This window comes from Doryrhamphus excisus, linkage group LG18 (assembly GCF_037039965.1).
Source record: "Doryrhamphus excisus strain RoL-2023G ecotype Guam linkage group LG18, RoL_Dexc_Guam_v1.1, whole genome shotgun sequence".
NCBI lineage: Eukaryota > Metazoa > Chordata > Actinopteri > Syngnathiformes > Syngnathidae > Doryrhamphus > Doryrhamphus excisus.
In genome coordinates, this window is record NC_136374.1 from 2002501 (window position 1) to 2023792 (window position 21292).

Genomic DNA, 21292 nt, shown 5'->3' on the forward strand with positions numbered 1-21292 from the left:
ATAGGATTTTTTTATGATTAACTATTTAAGTATTTAGTACATTTTCTTCTCATATTACCCAAAGTATTTTGACTTTATTTTCATAATATTATGAATTTTTTGGCAACCAAATTTTTCAAAAATTATAAAAAAAATACTAAAATTATTAATTATTTTTGCAAACTTTTTCTTGATAGAATTCAACTTTTTGAAATATTTTCAATTTATTTTTGTAAAATTACAGCTTCTGCTGTTTTCCCCCAACTATTTCAACTATTTTCAATTTTCTTCTTATAATTTGGACTTTATTTCCATAATATTTTGACTTTATTTTTTGCCACTATTTTTTTTTTTTACCACTTTTTCACTTAAATATGTTTTCATTGTACTTTTATTTAAAGTAACGTTAACATCTCATATCAAAAAGTCTCATGACACCCCCATAAGACAGCTTTTTAAATGAGTTGGGGTGGGGGTGGCCAACATATTTAGCCAAAACACGTCAAAGTCTAAGTAGGTAGCAAAAAGCAACACACAAAAGAAATAGTTTTGTAGTTAGAGCATGGAAAATTGATCTAAATGCAGTTTTAGAGCCCTCTAGATATGAAATAACACCCCTATAGTCACCTTTACACTCCTATAACCCAATATAATAGGCATCATAATGACAAAATGAGACATATACGGCATAAATACGACACAATATAGACTAATATGTTATATATATGTTAGTTTTTTACTTCCTGTTTCAATTCTGTACTTCCTGCGGTGGCTGTTGTCATATCAATGTAACATTATTATGTCTTTCAATGCCTTTTCTTATATTTGTATTTGACTTTATGTAGCCGTTTTATTATTAACAGCTATATGTGCCCTGTGATTGGCTGGCCACCAGTTCAGGGTGTACCCCGCCTCTTGCCCTAAGACAGCTGGGATAGACTCCAGCACCCCCCGCGACCCTCGTTAGGATAAGCGGTAGAAAATGAATGAATGAATTATTAACAGCATCATCTCCCAACAGTGGAGCAACTTCAGTGGCAGATTACTATCACTGCCCTGCACACATTTAATTGTCCATAGGTATGAATGTGATGTGAAGGATTGTCTATATGTGCCCTGTGATTGGCTAGCGACCAGTCCAGGGTGTACCCCGCCTCTTGCCCTAAGACAGCTGGGATAGGCTCCAGCACCCCCCGCGACCGTCGTGAAGATAAGCGATAGAAAATGAATGAATGAATTATTAACAGCATCATCTCCCAACAGTGGAGCAACTTCAGTGGCAGATTACTATCACTGCCCTGCACACATTTAATTGTCCATAGGTATGAATGTGATGTGAAGGATTGTCTATATGTGCCCTGTGATTGGCTGGCCACTAGTCCTGGGTGTAACCCGCCTCTCGGCTGGGATAGGCTCCAGCATTCCCCGGTGACCCCAATGAAAATGTATGGATGTTCTAATAAGCCATTATGCCGATGAATTCCCGTCTGCAATACTAAAACCTGTTTTTGCTTCCCTAAACCCTCCTGTTGTGTTTCGCAAAGCGAAGGTAATCCCATCTCCTTCAGAAATCCTCCAGAGCTCCAAGTCGAAAACAATTCATGTGCAGCAATTTATTCCGAGGATGAGCTCAGACGGCTGGCTTTGTACAAGCGTCCCATCTTGGCTTCCCAAACGGATCCCACACGCCGCGTTGGATGACAGGAAAATGTTTATAAAAGTGCAGGGCGTCTGCCCGCCTGCCCGTCTGAAATGTTCATTAACATTCCGGAGCTGAGTCTCAGCTGTGGGAACGCAGACAGATTTTCCGATGGACCAGCTGGTGAATGGCAGCGTCGGTGTCGGCGTCGTCACGGAAGTAGTCCATTGTCTTCTTATGGCGCCCACTCCTATCCGTTCAAATAGTGGCCCTCGGTCCAACACTTGTGGACCCGTTTGGTGAGTTTGCTAACCAAAACAGCAGCACCCACTGAGGCATGTCGTCTCAGCTGTCTTCGTACACACTGGACTGGTGGCCAGCCAATCACAGGGCACATATAGTCAAACAACCATTCACACTCACATTCATACCTATGGACAATTTGGAGTCGCTAATTAACCTAGCATGTTTTTGGAATGTGGGAGGAAATCGGAGTACCCGGAGAAAACCCACGCATGCACAGGGAGAACATGCAAACTCCACACAGAGATGCCCGAGGGTGGAATTGAACCCTGGTCTCCTAGCTGTGAGGTCTGCACGCTAACGACTCAACCGCCGTGCAGCCCTTTTTTTGTTATTATTATTATTATTATTATTTTTCATTCATTCATTCTTTGTTTTCGGTCGAGAGGCGGGGTAAACCCTGGACTGGTGGCCAGCCAATCACAGGGCACATATAGACAAACAACCATTCACACTCACATTCATACCTATGGACAATTTGGAGTCGCTAATTAACCTAGCATGTTTTTGGAATGAGGGAGGAAACCGGAGTACCCGGAGAAAACCCACACACAGGGAGAACATGCAAACTCCACACAAGATAGCCGAGGGTGGAATTGGACCCTGGTCTCCTAGCTGTGAGGTCTGCACGCTAACCACTCGTGCCGTGCCAATAACTGAGACATATACGGCATAAATACGGACATGATATAGACTCACACGTTAGCATTGCGAGAGCTCCTTGTTGTTACTTTTTTTACTTCCTGTTTCAATTCTGTACTTCCTGCGGTAGCTGTTGTCATATCAATGTAACATTACTGACACCTAGTGACCAGTATAGAATGCTACATATCATCACGTCTTTTGTATTTGTATTGGACTTCATGTAGCCATTTAAATCAAAATACATACATATTACTTACATATTATTATTACATATTATTGCTGGGATAGGCTCCAGCACCCCCATGACCCTTGTGAGGATAAGCGGTAGAAAATGAATGAATGAATGAATTATTAGCAGCATCATCTCCCAAGAGAGGAGCAGCTTGAGTGGCAGATTACTATCTGACACGGCTACTAGCTAGCGACTTAACAAGCTACTAAAGAAGCCAAAGATCTACCACTTCCACATGGAATGGGAGGAATATTTTTTTTAACTCCCATCATGTGGGAGATGCCATGGACTGAAATATATGGGGTAATGTCATATAAGATACAATAACTACACGGCACTTATTATTATTTACATATGTTTTGACTAAAAATAAAACATATGCTACCAGAAGCACCGATCAATTATTAAGTAAAGCCTGTCCTGTAATCAACACCCCCCCCCTTCCGCACCCCACCCCATCCCAGGACTGTATGTACAGTATTGCATGCACATGCCACCATTTTTAGCAATAGCACATGATCTATATATATATATTTATAGCTGTAATGACCGCCTGCATGTTACATGAATAGACTTCCCCAGTGTAAATAATAAATAATAAATAATAAATAATAAATAATAAATAATAAATAATAAATAATAAATAATAAATAATAAATAATAAATAATAAATAATAAATAATAAATAATAAATAATAAATAATAAATAATAAAGTGTCCCATTCACTTCCAGTTCAGTATTGAGCGTTTTTGACTCTTTATGGCTAATGGTTTAATTTCATTTGAACATGCATCAGATTCCAATTGAGTGCATCCCATAATCAGTTCCCAGTTCCACATGTCCAAAAGGAGTAGGAAGAAGCAAAGCTTATTAAATCCTACCCCTCCATCTGGTACTTTTACAATCACTAACTGTTACATTTGTTCACTTCCTGCTTTCCTAATATAGTTTAAATTTAAAATTAAATTAAATGACATTATGAAAAAAACAAATAATAATTATAAATAATAAATAAAATAAAATTAAATTAAATAAAATTAAATAAAATTAATAAAATTTAATAAAATTAAATAAAATTAAATAAAATTAAATAAAATTAAATAAAATTAAATAAAATTAAATAAAATTAAATTAAATTAAATTAAATTAAAGCGACATTTAATTTAATTAATTTAAATTAAATTAAATTAACTATGTAAATATGTAAATATGTAAATATGTAAATATGTAAATTACATATTGCTTTAATTTAATTTAATTTAATTTAATTTAATTTAATTTAATTTAATTTAATTTAATTTAATTTAATTTAATTTAATTTAATTTAATTTAATTTAATTTAATTTAATATCATGTACCGAAGTACTCGGTTATATGAGCATCCAATGCCATAATGGGTACCATAGTAAGTGTCAATATAGTGATATATATAGCACATCATGACTGGTTCAAGACTCTTCATCCTTGTATTTAGCAAATTTATTTTATTTATACATTTATTTAATTAATTGTTATTAATTTTTTTTTAGTTTTTAACATTTTTTTTAAATTTTTTTAAATTTTTTGTCTTGTACCAAAGTACTGGGTGATATGAGCATCCAATGCCATAATGGGTACCATAGTAAGTGTCAATATAGTGATATATATAGCACATCATGACTGGTTCAAGACTCTTCATCCTTGTATTTAGCAAACATCAACTGCTTGTATTGTTTCTTGAATTGGCTCATCGTTGTGCATTGTTTGATTTCCTTACTCAATCCATTCCATAGTTTGATTCCACATACTGAAATGCTATGGCTAGCATAACGTAGTCCTAGCATAGAAGTGTTTCAAATGTACTTCTTCCCTGAGATCATATTTCTCCTCTCTTGTAGAGAAGTATTGGATGACATTTTTAGATAATTGCTTATTTTGATAGATGAACTAAGTATTTGTGATTTTAGAAATAAGGAGTTAGTATGTTCTCTGTAGGCGGCATTATGAATTATCCTTACTGGCCTTTTTTGCAGTACATTTATGAGTGAAGATTGCTTTTATAGTTATTATCCCATATTTCCACACAATAAGTAAGTGTGGAGTGATTTTTTAGCTTTGTTCAATACTGAAATATTGTAAAAATACAGAAAGCTTTCTAGATCTTCCAGATTGTGCACTTTTTTCTGCAGTATTTCCATTGACGAATTGCATGTTGAATACTATAAATTTCTTCCAGGTGGAGTTCGAGGACGTGATAGCGGAACCAGACGGTACCCACAGCTTGGATGGCGTCTGGAAGCTGAGCTACACCACCTTCACCGTGTCCAAGTACTGGTGCTACCGCATCCTGTCGGCCATATTCGGCATCCCCGTGGCTCTGCTGTGGGGCTTCCTGTTCGCGTGCATCTCCTTCTGCCACATTTGGGCGGTGGTGCCCTGCATCAAGAGCTGCCTGATCGAGTCGCAGTGCGTCAGCCGCATCTACTCCCTCTGCATTCAGACCTTCTGCGATCCTTTCTTCGAAGCCTTGGGCAAGATTTTCGGCAGCGTGCGCGTGGCACTGCGCAAAGAAGTCTAAAAACTTGCTCTTGTTAAATGCCACCGTCGGATGAGCTCTGATATTTTTTTTCTACAACAGATATTCCAAAAAGTACACTTGCTGATTTGGTTTTTCTTTAAAAAAAAAAAAAAAAAAAACCTTAAATAATAATAATAATTTATTATTTATGGCAGGGGAGCCCAAAACTTATAAGCAGCAGTTGTATTTTATTTTTTTTACATTCTAAAAATGCATTTAAAACAGCATAAATTGAAAAATCATCAGTAATTGAACAGGAATAAAGTACAAATATGAAGAGAAAAATTTTTAATATTATGAGAAAAATTATTGTCACTTTGGTAGCATAAAGTTGAAATATTCCTAAGAAAATTTTTTTTTTTTAAATTCATAATATGTGAAAAAAACAAAACAAGACATCATTATGGAATATTAGGTTGGGGAAAATACATGTTAATAATAAAGTCTGAATATTATGAGAAAAAATGATCAAGATTATTAAAGAAAGCTGAAATATTTTGGGAAAAATATTTTGTTTTGAAATATATATCATTTCTTAGCATTTAGTTTAACAAAATATGAAACTAAGTCCTTTTATTTTCCATTATGTGGCCCTCATAATAAAAACTCATGGTTCGACACGGCAACAGCAACAACAACAAAAGCCTGCTAAGCTAACTTCAAGCTAAGTTTCAAAGCAAAATAAATTGTTTTTTTTTTTAGTTCCGACTGCAAAAGCGTAAAGACGCTCTGGGCTGAGAAGAAGACTCCCCCAAATATGCTCCGTAAAATCCGTTATTTTGGGGGATTAGGAGAGGACCCAGGAAAGCTCACTAAGCCACACTTTGAAAACCCCCTGAAAATCCCTCAATGCTTGGAAACAAGCGGAGAAAACATGAATAAAAAAGCTTTTTCAACATGCTAGACAATATTGTGCTGCTGTTTCACCGCTGTATCACATTCGGAATCAAATAAATTCACAAATGATTGATGGATGAGGCCTATTATTGATATATATTTACATAAATTCAACTTCTATGTAGTACTGTGCTCACGATAGGCATCAGCAATGTTACATGACACTCATTCTGTGTGGAAGTGGTACATTTGTGACACCGCTGGCATCGTGTCTCAAATGTAATACTTTGATCAGCCTGTGTCCTTTTTTACCACATTGTTTATTTACATTTACCACAGCGCCATCTACTGGCCTGGCATGCACAGTGCGCCTTTGACCTCACCAACGTACCTCAATGGGAATTCTGAATTATGGCATAGAAATTGGAAATTGTGTAAAAATATATATATATATATATATATAAATTAAGAGAGAAAAAGTCTTGATTGTGAAATTGAGAGATAAAGACTCAAAGTTACGGTTAAAAAAATCACATTCATGACTTAGGAAAGTGAGAATTATAACACAAATAATCAAAGTATTGAGATTTTTTAAAAAAAATCAAAATTATGAGATAAATAGGTCAGAATTGTGTGATTAAAAAAATTAATTGTGAAAAAAGGAAAGTCAGAATTACTCAAAAAATAATTAAAAAAAATATAAATTATGAAATAAAAAGTCATGATTATGACAGAAATAGTCAAGATTATGAGATAAAAACTCTATGAGATTAAAAAATCTAAATTGTACGGATTAAAAAGTCATAAATTAAAAAAATTAAATATGAGATTAAAAAGTCAAATTTGTTGAGATTAAACATTGAAATTATAAAATAAAAAGTCAATAATGAGATTTAAAAAGTTATATTTATGATATTAAAAGGACATGATTATGAGAAAGAAAGTCAAAATTGTGAGACAAAGTCAAAAGTCCGAAAAGAATATCACATATGAAAATCAGAAATTGAAAATTATGAGATAAAAGTCATAAATATGTGAATAAAAAGTAAAAAAAAATTGTCTCAAAAGTCATAAATATGAGATAGGAAAGTTAGATATTATGCAATAAAAAAATCAAAGAAATCCAAAATTCTTAGATAAAAACACAAATTTTGAGATAATAACTCAAATTTATGAGATTAATAAAGTCAGAACTATGAGATAAAAAATGAAATTAAGAGATAGACAACTCATAAGAATGAGATTCAAATTTGTTGGTATTAACATGTCAAATATTATGAGATAAAATGTCAAAATAATGATATAAAACATTGAAATTACAAAATAGAAAACTCATAATAATAAATAAATAATAATAAATAATTATTAATAAATTAAATTATTATTAATAAATAATAATAATAATAAAATAATAATTATTAATATTATTAATAAATATTAAATATTTATTATTAATGAAATAATAAATAATAAAGTCAGAACTATGAGATAAAAAATGAAATTAAGAGATAGACAACTCATAAGTATGAGATTCAAATTTGTTGGTATTAAAATGTCAAATATTATGAGATAAAATGTCAAAATAATGATATAAAACATTGAAATTACAAAATAGAGATAGAAAACTCATAATAATAAATAAATAATAATAAATAATTATTAATAAATTAAATTATTATTAAATTGTTATTAATAAATACAATAAATAAATACAAAATAGAGATAGAAAACTCATAATTGGGGAAAAAAATCAAATTTGTGACATTAAAAAATGATAACTATGAGATTAAAAAGTCTTAACAATGAGATAGAAAACTCATAATTATGAGATAGAAAACTCATAATTATGATATTAAAATGTCAAAATTGTGAGATTAAAAAGTCATAATTATGAGATTAAAAAGTCATATTATTAGATTAGAAAGTCAAACATTATTAGATAAATAGTCATAATTATAAGATGGGAAAGTCACAATTATGAGATTCAAAAAAATTCAAATTGTGAGACTAAAGTATTAAAATTCAGAGTTTAAAAGGTCCTAATTTTGATATTAAAAACCCCAAATAGTGAGATTTAAATGTCCAAAAAAATCAAAATCAAATCATTAAATTTCCAATTTAAAATATACATAAGTCCAAATAATTTAGTATTAAAAGTATTAAAATTCAGAGTTTAAATTGTCTTAATTTTGATATTAAAAACCCCAAATAGTGAAATTTAAAGTCCAAAAAAATAAAAATCAAATCATTCAAATTCCAATTTAAAATATACATATGTCCAAATATTTTTGTATTAAAAGTATTAAAATTCAGAGTTTAAAAGGTCCTAATTTTGATATTAAAAAACCCAAATAGTGAAATTTAAAAGTCCAAAAAAATATTAGTATTAGTTCCATTTTAAATGTAAATATTGATTTATTATATTGAAATACCAGTATACATCAAATAAATACATTACCTTTCTTTGGTTGTACTGCAGTATCCCAAGCGGGTCGGTCCATACAGATCATTTACTGCATGAATATGATAATATGAATCATTACTTCTGGCTGATATTTAGCCATACTTGTTAGATGATTATTAAATGATAGAAATAAGGGAAATTAGCCATAAATGCCCCCCCCCCCAGCGACGCCATTTTCCTTTAGTATTCAAAGCCCTCCTGCTAAATGGCCGCCATGATTGAGGGCTGTGATTAAGAGTGGACAGAAGGAAACATTCCGAGGACGCTCGCTGACTTCTAATATTTGCTAGGAGCACAAACAAGCACCCCCAAATTAAAAAAAATATGTATTCATTGTATTACAACAGCTTAAAGTATGCTTAAAATATTACAAAAAATATGTTTAAAAATATGTATTCATTGTATTACAACAGCTTAAAGTATGCTTAAATATTACAGAAAAAATATGTAAAAAAATATGTATTCACTGTATTACAACAACTTAAAGTATGCTTAAAATATTACAGAAAAAATATGTTTAAAAAATATGTATTCATTGTATTACAACAGCTTAAAGTATGCTTAAAATATTACAGAAAAAATATGTTTAAAAAATATGTATTCATTGTATTACAACAACTTAAAGTATGCTTAAAATATTACAGAAAAAATATGTTAAAAAAATATGTATTCATTGTATTACAACAGCTTAAAGTATGCTTAAAATATTACAGAAAAAATATGTTAATAAAAATATGTATTCATTGTATTACAACAGCTTAAAGTATGCTTAAAATATTACAGAAAAAATATGTTAATAAAAATATGTATTCATTGTATTACAACAGCTTAAAGTATGCTTCAAATATTACAGAAAAATATGTTTAAAAAATATGTATTCATCTTATTCCAACAGGTTAAAATATGCTTAAAATATTACAGAAAAATATGTTTAAAAATATATGTATTCATTGTATTACAACAGCTTAAAGTATGCTTAGAATATTACAGAAAAATATGTATAAAAAATATGTATTCATTGTATTACAACAGCTTAAAGTATGCTTAAAATATTACAGAAAAATATGTTAAAAAATATGTATTCATTGTATTACAACAGCTTAAAGTATGCTTAAAATATAAAAAAATATATGTTTAAAGAAATATGTATTCGTTGTATTACAAGTATGCTTAAAATATTACAGAAAAAATATGTTTAAAAATATGTATTCATTGTATTACAACATCTTAAAGTATGCTTCAAATATTACAGAAAAATATGTTTAAAAAATATGTATTCATTGTATTGCAACAGCTTAAAGTATGCTTAAAATATTACACAAAAATATGTATAAAAAATATGTATTCATTGTATTGCAACAGCTTAAAGTATGCTTAAAATATTACAGAAAAATATGTATAAAAAATATGTATTCATTGTATTACAACAGCTTAAAGTATGCTTAAAATATTACAGAAAAAATATGTTAATAAAAAATATGTATTCATTGTATTACAACAGCTTAAAGTATGCTTAAAATATTACAGAAAAATATGTTTAAAAATATGTATTCATTGTATTACAACAGCTAAAAGTATGCTTAAAATATTACAGAAAAATATGTATAAAAAATATGTATTCATTGTATTACAACAGCTTAAAGTATGCTTAAAATATTACAGAAAAAATATGTTTAAAAAATATGTATTCATTGTATTACAACAGCTTAAAGTATGCTTAAAATATTACAAAAAATATTTATAAAAAATATGTATTCATTGTATTACAACAACTTAAAGTATGCTTAAAATATTACAGAAAAAATATGTTTAAAAAATATGTATTCATTGTATTACAACTGCTTAAAGTATGCTTAAAATATTACAGAAAAAATATGTTAATAAAAAATATGTATTCATTGTATTACAACAGCTTAAAGTATGCTTAAAATATTACAGAAAAAATATGTTTAAAAATATGTATTCATTGTATTACAACAGCTTAAAATATGCTTAAATATTACACAAAAAATATGTTTAAAAAATATGTATTCATTGTATTACAACAGCTTAAAATATGCTTAAATATTACACAAAAAATATGTTTAAAAAAATATGTATTCATTGTATTACAACAGCTTAAAGTATGCTTAAAATATTACAAAAAATATTTATAAAAAATATGTATTCATTGTATTACAACAACTTAAAGTATGCTTAAAATATTACAGAAAAAATATGTTTAAAAAATATGTATTCATTGTATTACAACTGCTTAAAGTATGCTTAAAATATTACAGAAAAAATATGTTAATAAAAAATATGTATTCATTGTATTACAACAGCTTAAAGTATGCTTAAAATATTACAGAAAAAATATGTATAAAAAATATGTATTCATTGTATTACAACAGCTTAAAGTATGCTTAAAATATTACAGAAAAAATATGTTTAAAAATATGTATTCATTGTATTACAACAGCTTAAAATATGCTTAAATATTACACAAAAAATATGTTTAAAAAAATATGTATTCATTGTATTACAACAGCTTAAAATATGCTTAAATATTACACAAAAAATATGTTTAAAAAAATATGTATTCATTGTATTACAACAGCTTAAAATATGCTTAAATATTACACAAAAAATATGTTTAAAAAAATATGTATCCATTGTATTAGAACAGCTTAAAGTATGCTTAAAATATTACAGAAAAATATGTTTAAAAAATATGTATTCATTGTATTACAACAGCTTAAAGTATGCTTAAAATATTACAGAAAAATATGTTTAAAAAATATGTATTCATTGTATTACAACAGCTTAAAGTATGCTTAAAATATTACAGAAAAAATATGTATAAAAATATGTATTCATTGTATTACAACAGCTTAAAATATGCTTAAATATTACACAAAAAATATGTTTAAAAAAATATGTATCCATTGTATTAGAACAGCTTAAAGTATGCTTCAAATATTACAGAAAAAATATGTTTAAAAAATATGTATTCATTGTATTACAACAGCTTAAAGTATGCTTAAAATATTACAGAAAAATATGTTTAAAAAATATGTATTCATTGTATTACAACAGCTTAAAGTATGCTTAAAATATTACAGAAAAAATATGTTTAAAAAATATGTATTCATTGTATTACAACAGCTTAAAGTATGCTTAAAATATTACAGAAAAAATATGTTTAAAAAATATGTATTCATTGTATTACAACAGCTTATAATATGCTTAAAATATTACAGAAAAAATATGTTTAAAAAATATGTATTCACTGTATTATAACAGCTTAAAGTATGCTTAAAATATTACAGAAAAAATATGTAAATTTTTTTGAAAACGCACAAAACGTTTAAATCGAGGATGTTTTGGGTTCAAATGGAGTGAAAAATAAGATGCGGATTTTTGCGCTCCAACACCTCCAACAACCTGAGAATTTATTGTCTTTATCACATCCTTTTCTTCACCAGTGACAAACTCGCCAATATGTACAATGTACAGCATATTTACAGTATATATGTACAGTATACATATACAGTATAGTCAATATCTTCACATGGACGCTACAAAGCACATCTACAAGTGACAGAGTACAACAATGCGGATTCTTGCAGCCGTACCTAATGTTGTGGCCTTATTTGTATCATATGTACACCCGGAATAAAGCTCTAAAAACGACATTCCTTTCCCGGATTGGTCCATAGTCGTCGTGAAGACCACGGGGGATTCATGTGGTGGACGTCTGCGTGATGCTCCTCTGGCTGCCGGTGCTCTTGATGGCAAAGGTGGACGAGTTGCTCTTGTGGCTGGAGTCGAAGTCGCGCTCGCAGCGGCACCGCGACGACTTGAGGTAGCGCGCCGAGCAGCACAGGAAGTTCTGCCGCAGGTCGTGGAAGAGGTGACCCGCGAAGCACATGTAGATCCACGGGTTGCAGCAGCTGTTCAGGCTGGCCAGCAGCATGGAGATGATGAAGGGCGTGGCTGGGGGGACAGGTGGGGGGGGGGGGTCATCATCATAAAACTTTCATTAACTGTAAAATGGAGTAAAAATATGTATTCATATATTTGATTTAATATACTATATTATTATGTTATTATTTCATATGTTTACATAATTATTGTGATATATTATTTATAATAATTTTTTATAATTATTTATAAATAAATTATTTATAATAATTTATAGATAATTTATAGATAATAGTAGATAATAATTTATCTACTATTCAGTATATATTAATAAGATAAGTTTGAATATGACATTTTTCACAAGATTTTCAGAATAATGATTAAAAAAAGTATGAAAAAATGTACAAGAAAAAAAACAAAAAAATGTTGCAAAATATATGAAAAAAAAGTAATTAATTTACGAGAAAAAAGGTTGTACATTTACGACAAAAGTGAGAAAAAAATGAGAAAATTTTTCAAGTAAATGGTCATTAATTTACAAGAATAAAGCCGTACATTTATGAGAAGAAAAGATTGCAAAAATTAGGACAAAAATGTTATTTGTGTTGTTCTTGGAAAGCCATGAATTTAAAATTAAAAGTATAAAGTTGTAAATTTACATGAAAAAAATTCATACATTTTAATGAAAAGCCACAGATTTATGAGAATAAAGTACATTTACAAAAAAAAGTCTGAAAATTTGGGAGAAAAGTTATACATTTATGAGAAAACAAATATATATATTATATATATATATATATTATATATATATATATATATATATATATATTATAAGAACAAACTAACTACTATTATGAGAACTCAAAAAAAGGAATACTACAGTAAAATGTTGGAGGACAGTAAAAATAATATACAAAAAACTTGGAAGGTAATCAATTCTATCATTCAGAATAAAAATAATAATTCAGAACTTCCTGATTTTTTTATAAATAAAGTTAATGATAGAGTGAATGATTTAAAAAATATTGTTGACGAGTTCAATGACTATTTTGTAGATGTTGGAGCTTCTTTGGCAAAACAGATTACTGTATCTGATGACAACAAAAATATGTTTAAAAATTTGATCAACACTAGTGTTAGTTCTATGTTTCTAAGTGGGGTACATGAAACTGACATTATTGAAATTGTAAGAAAATTAAAAAATAAGAGATCACTCGACATCCATTCCATTGATACAGTAATTATTAAAGATGTTATTGATTATATTGTCAGACCTTTGACCTATGTTTGTAATCTGTCTTTTCAAAAAGGGACCTTTCCTGACAACATGAAGTTAGCAAAAGTGATCCCAATTTATAAAAATGGTGACAAACACTGTATGGAAAATTACAGACCAATATCACTTTTGCCACAATTTTCAAAAATTTTAGAGAAATTGTTTGTGAAACAATTAAATCTCTTCATTCATAAAAATAAATTATTAAGCGAAAATCAATACGGATTCAGAGAAGGTAGAACTACTGCATTTGCAGTAATGCAAATGGTAGAAGAAATATCAAATGCAAATGAAAATGGTGAGTGTTCTATTGGTCTGTATATTGATCTGCAGAAGGCTTTTGATACCATAGATCACAGACAGTTATTGAAGAAATTAGAGATGTATGGAATACGAGGGGTTGCTCATTCTTGGTTGGAAAGTTATTTAGGTAATAGACACCAGTGTGTACAAATCAATAACACTAGTTCAGCACTTAGAAAGATCACATGTGGTGTACCACAAGGATCAGTGATTGGTCCAATATTGTTCATTCTCTATATCAATGACATCTGCAATGTAACTGGTTTTTTTAGATATGTAATATTTGCAGATGATACCAATTTGTTTTGCTCTGGTAAGAATTTAAAGGAACTTTTGCGTTGTGTAGAAATGGAGCTGGAAAATCTCAAGACTTGGTTTGATGTCAATAAATTATCTTTAAATATTAAGAAAACAAAATTTATGGTTTTTGGGAATCTAAATGAAAGCGATTGTAATGTTAAACTGAAAATCTGTAATGTTGACATTGAAAGAGTTTCTGAGACTAAATTCCTTGGGGTTGTCATTGATCAAAAGTTAACATGGAAACAATACATTGAATATATCAAAGGGAAAATGTCAAAATCACTTGCAATCCTTTATAAATCCAGATATGTATTGAATTCCAAGGCTTTGCATTTGATCTACAATTCATTGATTGTTCCCTACACATCTTACTGTGTGGAATTGTGGGGATCCACTTTTAAAAGCACCATAAATTCAATAATAAAACTGCAAAAACGAGCAATACGTATCATTAATAAGGCTGACTATTATGCTCACACGGAGCCACTTTTTCTAAATTCTCATGTCATGAAATTTTACGATTTGTTTTATTATAGAATAATGCAAATTATGTTCAGAGCAAAATCAAAAACGCTCCCTGACTCAATACAGAAGTTCTTTTCATTTCAGGAGAGTCCCTATAATCTCAGAGGTGTTTGTAAATTTACTGTACAAAAAGCTAAAAAAGGTATGAAAAGGAGATGCGTCTCCATCACTGGAGTTAAATTCTGGAATGATGCCAACATAAATTTAAAAACATGTCATTCTTTTTTGGTTTTTAAGAAAATGGTTTGTAAAGCTATTTTTGAAGTTTATAAGTGTGATTAATTTTCTGTTGTTGTTTCTTTGCTTTTCTGGAGGTTGGTAGCCTAAAAAGCTGAAATTATAGGATAGGCTTTTATAAGCAGTTTGCTTCTGCCTATGCCTTTTCAGTCATTATTATTCAACACATGAATTCTGATTTTGTGATTATGTTATTGATGTCAATATTGTGTACAATATTTGGTGTTGTTATGACTGAATAAACTAAACTAAAAAAAAAAAAAAAAAAAAAAAAAAAAGGTTGTAAATTTACAAGAAAAGTCGCTAATTTACGAGAATAAAGCCGTAAATTAACAAGAATAAAGTAATACATTTACAAGAAAGAAGTTGTAAAATGAGACAAAAAGCCATAAATTTACAAGTAAAGTCTGAAATTTTGGAGAAAAAAAGTTTTTTGTGAGAAAAGTTAAAAATTCATGAGAAAAATTGACATTTATGAGGAAAAAGGTTGTAAAATATATGAGCCATAAATTAACAAGAATAAAGTAGTACATTTTTGAGAAACTTCTGAAAAAGAAGTTGTACATTCATGAGAAAAAAATATAAATAAATAAATAAAAATAATATAAATATAAATAAATAAATATGTGATAAAAGTTGCACGTTTACAAGAAAAAGAAAAAGTTTGTAAAATATACAAAAAAAGGGTCATTAGTTTAGGAACATAAAACATGATTAAACAAGACAAAACAAGAATAAAGTCATAATATGATGAAAAAAGTCATTAATTTATGATAAATAAAGTTGTAAATTTACGATAAAAAAGTTAGTAAATTTACAAGAAAAGTTGCAAATTTATGCAGAAAAAAATGTTGTAAAATATGACTTATGTGACCTTTGGCCTTGGCCATGCTAATCTGTCTGGGCTCAAATGCTGGGTTTTATTCTCCTTAGATTACCATGTTTTGTCTCATAAATGCATAACTTTATTCTCATAAATTTATGACTTTATTCTTGGAATTTTATGATTTTTTCTTGTAATTTTATGAATTTTTCTTGTAATTTTATGATTTTTTTCTTGTAAATTTGTGACTTTTGTTGTAAATATACTACTTTATTCTTGTACATAAACAACATATTTTGTAAATTAATGACTTTTTCATAATATTATGTCTTTATTGTCATAAATTCATGACTTCATTCTTGTAATTTTATGATTTTTTCTTGTAATTTTATGAATTTTCTTGTAATTTTATGATTTTTTCTTGTAATTTTATGATTTTTTCTTGTAATTTTACGATTTTTTTCTTGTAATTTTATGAATTTTTCTTGTAATTTTATGAATTTTTCTTGTACTTTTATGATTTTTTTCTTGTAAATTTGTGACTTTTGTTGTAAATATACTACTTTATTCTTGTACATAAACAACATATTTTGTAAATTAATGACTTTTTTCATAATATTATGTCTTTATTCTCATAAATTTATGACTTTATTCTTGTAATTTTATGATTTTTTCTTGTAATTTTATGATTTTTTTCTTGTAATTTTATGAATTTTTCTTGTAATTTTATGAATTTTTCTTGGAGTTTTATGATTTTTTTTCTTGTAAATTTGTGACTTTTGTTGTAAATATACTACTTTATTCTTGTACATAAACAACATATTTTGTAAATTAATGACTTTTTTTCATAATATTATGTCTTTATTCTCATAAATTTATGACTTTATTCTTGTAATTTTATGATTTTTTCTTGTAATTTTATGAATTTTTCTTGTAATTTTATGAATTTTTCTTGTAATTTTATGAATTTTTCTTGTACTTTTATGATTTTTTTCTTGTAAATTTGTGACTTTTGTTGTAAATATACTACTTTATTATTGTACATAAACAACATATTTTGTAAATTAATGACTTTTTTCATAATATTATGTCTTTATTTTCATAAATTTATGACTTTATTCTTGTAATTTTATGATTTTTTCTTGTAATTTTATGAATTTTTCTTGTAATTTTATGAATTTTTCTTGTAATTTTATGAATTTTTCTTGTACTTTTATGATTTTTTTCTTGTAAATTTGTGACTTTTGTTGTAAATATACTACTTTATTATTGTACATAAACAACATATTTTGTAAATTAATTACTTTTTTCATAATATTATGTCTTTTTTCTTGTAAATGTATGACTTTATTACATAATAGTTTTTTTTTCATAAATTTGCAACTTTACTCATAAATTTAGGACCTTTTTTTCTTGTAAATTTGTGATTTTTCACATAAATGTATGACTTCATTCTGATAATATTATGACTTTTTTCTCACAAATGTACGTCTTTCTGACTTTTTCCCAATGTGGCCTTAATACTGGTACAATTCAGAGGTCAACCAGCGCCCCAGAACTCAATGCTTTGATGTTGATTGCTGTATTTATGATATGTAAGACGTACGTATGTTCACCTATGGCAGGATTGTTATTGTTGTATTTTGCTAAGCATGTCAATGGAGTGACAAATGAATTCCTTTCCGATGGAGAGGGGTGGGGTCAAATATAGGTCAAATATTTCTCAGTATTGTTGGAATAAAAAAGCATATGAGACGGGAGGAAAGTGTTGAAATGATACAAAGTGAAGCGATGCAAAAAGGCGAGTGATGCTAACGGAGAAGCCTGACAAAGCAAATCAATGCAAGGCTTCCACATGGGCTCATTTGCATAATGACATCACAATGAAAATGCATCCTTCACAGAGGGTGGGGGGTGGAGGGGGGGGGGCTGAGAGAGAGATTGATCATCATGAAATTGGATGTTCCATTTGGAACCGAGGAAGCCTCGCACGTAAAGGTGCGTCCTTTACGGCCGCCACGGAGACGTGACCTTTAGCAAGTGTTGCAAAGTGAACCACGGGCGTCCTGCCCACGGGAGGCTGAATGCTAATCAATGGCACAGGCGGTGTGAGTCAGCTGGCACAGTGGGGGGGGGGGGGTCTTGCTAGTCAAAGCATCAAAGCGTCGGTGTGATGACTGCCTTTTGAAAATAATGATGATGATGATGCGTTCCTGCCATGAAGCCAAAGAGCAAATGAGACATCGCAGCAGGCGGGGATGATATTGTTTGGGGGGTGGGGAGGGGGGCACGACGGGTAATGATTTATTATTATTATTATTATTATTATTATTATTATTATTATTATTATTATTATTATTATTATTATTATTATTATTATTATTATTATTATTATTATTATTATTATTATTATGATTATGATTATTATTATTATTATTATTATTATTATATTAAAATAATAATAATAATAATAATTATTATTATTATTATTATTAGTAGTAGTAGTAGTAGTAGTAGTAGTAGTATTATTATATTAATAATTCAAGACATAAATAATAATACATTTTATTTGTATAGCTCTTTTCAAAATACTCTAATACTCAAAATACTCTTATAATAATAATAATAATTATTATTATTATTATATTATTATTATTATATTAATAATTCAAGACATAAATATAATGATTATAATGATGATAATAATAATATTAATAATAACAATAATTATTATTATATTATCAATAATTCAACAACAACAATAATAATAATAATAATAATAATATTAATCATTATTATTATTATTACTATTATTATTATTATTATATTATTAATAATTCAAGACATAAATAATAATACATTTTATTTGTATAGCTCTTTTCAAAATACTCTAATACTCAAAATACTCTTATAATAATAATAATAATAATTATTATTATTATTATTATATTATTATTATTATATTAATAATTCAAGACATAAATATAATGATTATAATGATGATAATAATAATATTAATAATAACAATAATTATTATTATATTATCAATAATTCAACAACAACAATAATAATAATAATAATAATAATATTAATCATTATTATTACTATTATTATTATTATTATATTATTAATAATTCAAGACATAAATAATAATACATTTTATTTGTATAGCTCTTTTCAAAATACTCTAATACTCAAAATACTCTTATAATAATAATAATAATAATAATAATTATTATTATTATTATATTAATAATTCAAGACATAAATATAATGATTATAATGATTATAATGATGATAATAATAATATTAATAATAACAATAATTATTATTATATTATCAATAATTCAACAATAATAATAATAATAATAATAATAATAATATTAATCATTATTATTACTATTATTATTATTATTATATTATTAATAATTCAAGACATAAATAATAATACATTTTATTTGTATAGCTCTTTTCAAAATACTCTTGTATAATAATAATAATAATAATAATAATAATAATAATAATATTAATGATAATAATAATTATTATTATATATTATATTATTATTATTATTATTATTATATTAATAATTCAAGACATAAATATAATTATTATAATGACGATAATAATAAGAATAATAATAATAATAATTATTATTATTATTATTATTATTATTATTATTATTATTATTATTGGTAATATAATAATAATAATAATAATAATAATAATAATAATAATAATAATAATAATTATTATTATTATTATTATTATTATTATTATTATTATTATTATTATTATTATTCAGACAGAAACCAGCGCTGCCATCCAAACATAGACAGCCTAGCCTAGCCTAGCCTAGCTTGTGTTTGTCTGCTGCCAGTTGACATTCGCGCGCGTCTAATGGATACTGATCTCCGCTCGGGCCTAACTATGCTTCACAAACAGCGGCACGTGTCTGACAATTGGGTGGCCTTTCTCTGCATCATTCACGTGGACAAAAGCCATCAGCCGTCAGCCTCCTTCCTGTAATCGTGCAGCATCATAAAATAAAAAAGCTGCAGCCTCTGCTGGCTGTATTTGTTTTGTGTCCTGAATGATGTGGCGACACGGGCGAGGATGGCAGTCGCTCGCTTGGAACCTTTCAGCCAGGAACAAGCGTTTTCGACTTCAAAGTTTGTTTGCACTGCGCTGCTTTTGTTTTTGGGCCGCTAGCCTTTTTTAGACGAGTGAAGGCCAATATTTGGAAGCCAGTCAGCCCCTTTGAAACATACTGGAGGGACCAAACCTGACAAACCTTGAACCTTGCTTGATGCGCTGCACAATAATAAACAGGAAGTGTAATGTTTGCCACTGCCAATCAAAAGTGTTGTTTCCCACAGGACTGCGATCTATCCGTGGCGGTGATGGCTCGGCGAATTTACCTAAATGGCCATGATGCATTTGCAAAACGTGACAAAAAGCAAAACAAATATGCTTAGACGTTCAAACAACCTTACTTCTGTCACTTTTTTATATATACTTCTATAAATAACACCCTATAGTCACCTTTACACTCCTGTTATTCTTTGGTTACACCACATTCAACGACATTAAAAGACTAGCTAGCAAACAAGCTAACAAGCTAGCAAGGATTCAGTGTTAATAAATTGAACAACAATAAACAACCTGTTTATGACTTCCTAAATAGCTTTTTATCATTATTAGAGCCCTGTATAATGAAATAACACCCCTATAGTCACCTTTACACTTCGATTATTCTTTGGTTACACCATATTAAACGACATTAAAAGACTAGCTAGCAAACAAGCTAACAAGCTAGCAAGGATTCAGTGTTAATAAATTGCATATTGTCATAGTTACAACATAAACAACCTGTTTATGACTTTCTAAATAGCTTTTTATCATTATTAGAGCCCTGTATAATGAAATAACAACCCTATAGTCACCTTTACACTGCTATTATTCTTTGGTTACACCACATTAAACGACATTAAAAGACTAGCTAGCAAACAAGCTAACAAGCTAGCAAGGATTCAGTGTTAATAAATTGAATATTGTGATAGTTAGAACATAGAAAACCTGTTTATGACGTTCTAAATCAATTTATTCCCATTAGTAGAGCCCTGTAGACATGAAATAACACCCCTATAGTCACTTTTACACAGCTTTACAAATGCAGTTTTTGGACAGTACTTCTTGCAGTGGCCATTGTCTCATTAATGTAATGGTAATGGTAATGGTAATGGTAATGGTAATGGTAAT

At 28.4% G+C, this 21292-nt stretch overlaps 2 protein-coding genes across 3 annotated transcripts in view; one reads left to right on the forward strand and one right to left on the reverse strand.

Moving 5' to 3' along the window:
• The window catches only part of cav3 (caveolin 3), a 6431-nt gene extending 949 nt beyond the window's left edge, over window positions 1–5482 (forward strand). Inside the window, exon 2 of the mRNA XM_058055029.2 lies at window positions 5015–5482. Within this exon, the coding sequence (XP_057911012.2) occupies window positions 5015–5356 (342 nt within the window). The 3' untranslated portion in view covers window positions 5357–5482. The remainder of the gene's footprint in view (window positions 1–5014) is intronic.
• Window positions 5483–12067: 6585 nt separating this feature from the next.
• oxtra (oxytocin receptor a) overlaps window positions 12068–21292 on the reverse strand; it is a 36531-nt gene continuing 27306 nt past the window's right edge. For both annotated transcript variants that reach the window (XM_078798597.1, XM_078798596.1), the window contains exon 6: window positions 12068–12635. In XM_078798597.1, the coding sequence (XP_078654723.1) occupies window positions 12382–12635 (254 nt within the window). In that variant the 3' untranslated portion in view covers window positions 12068–12381. The remainder of the gene's footprint in view (window positions 12636–21292) is intronic.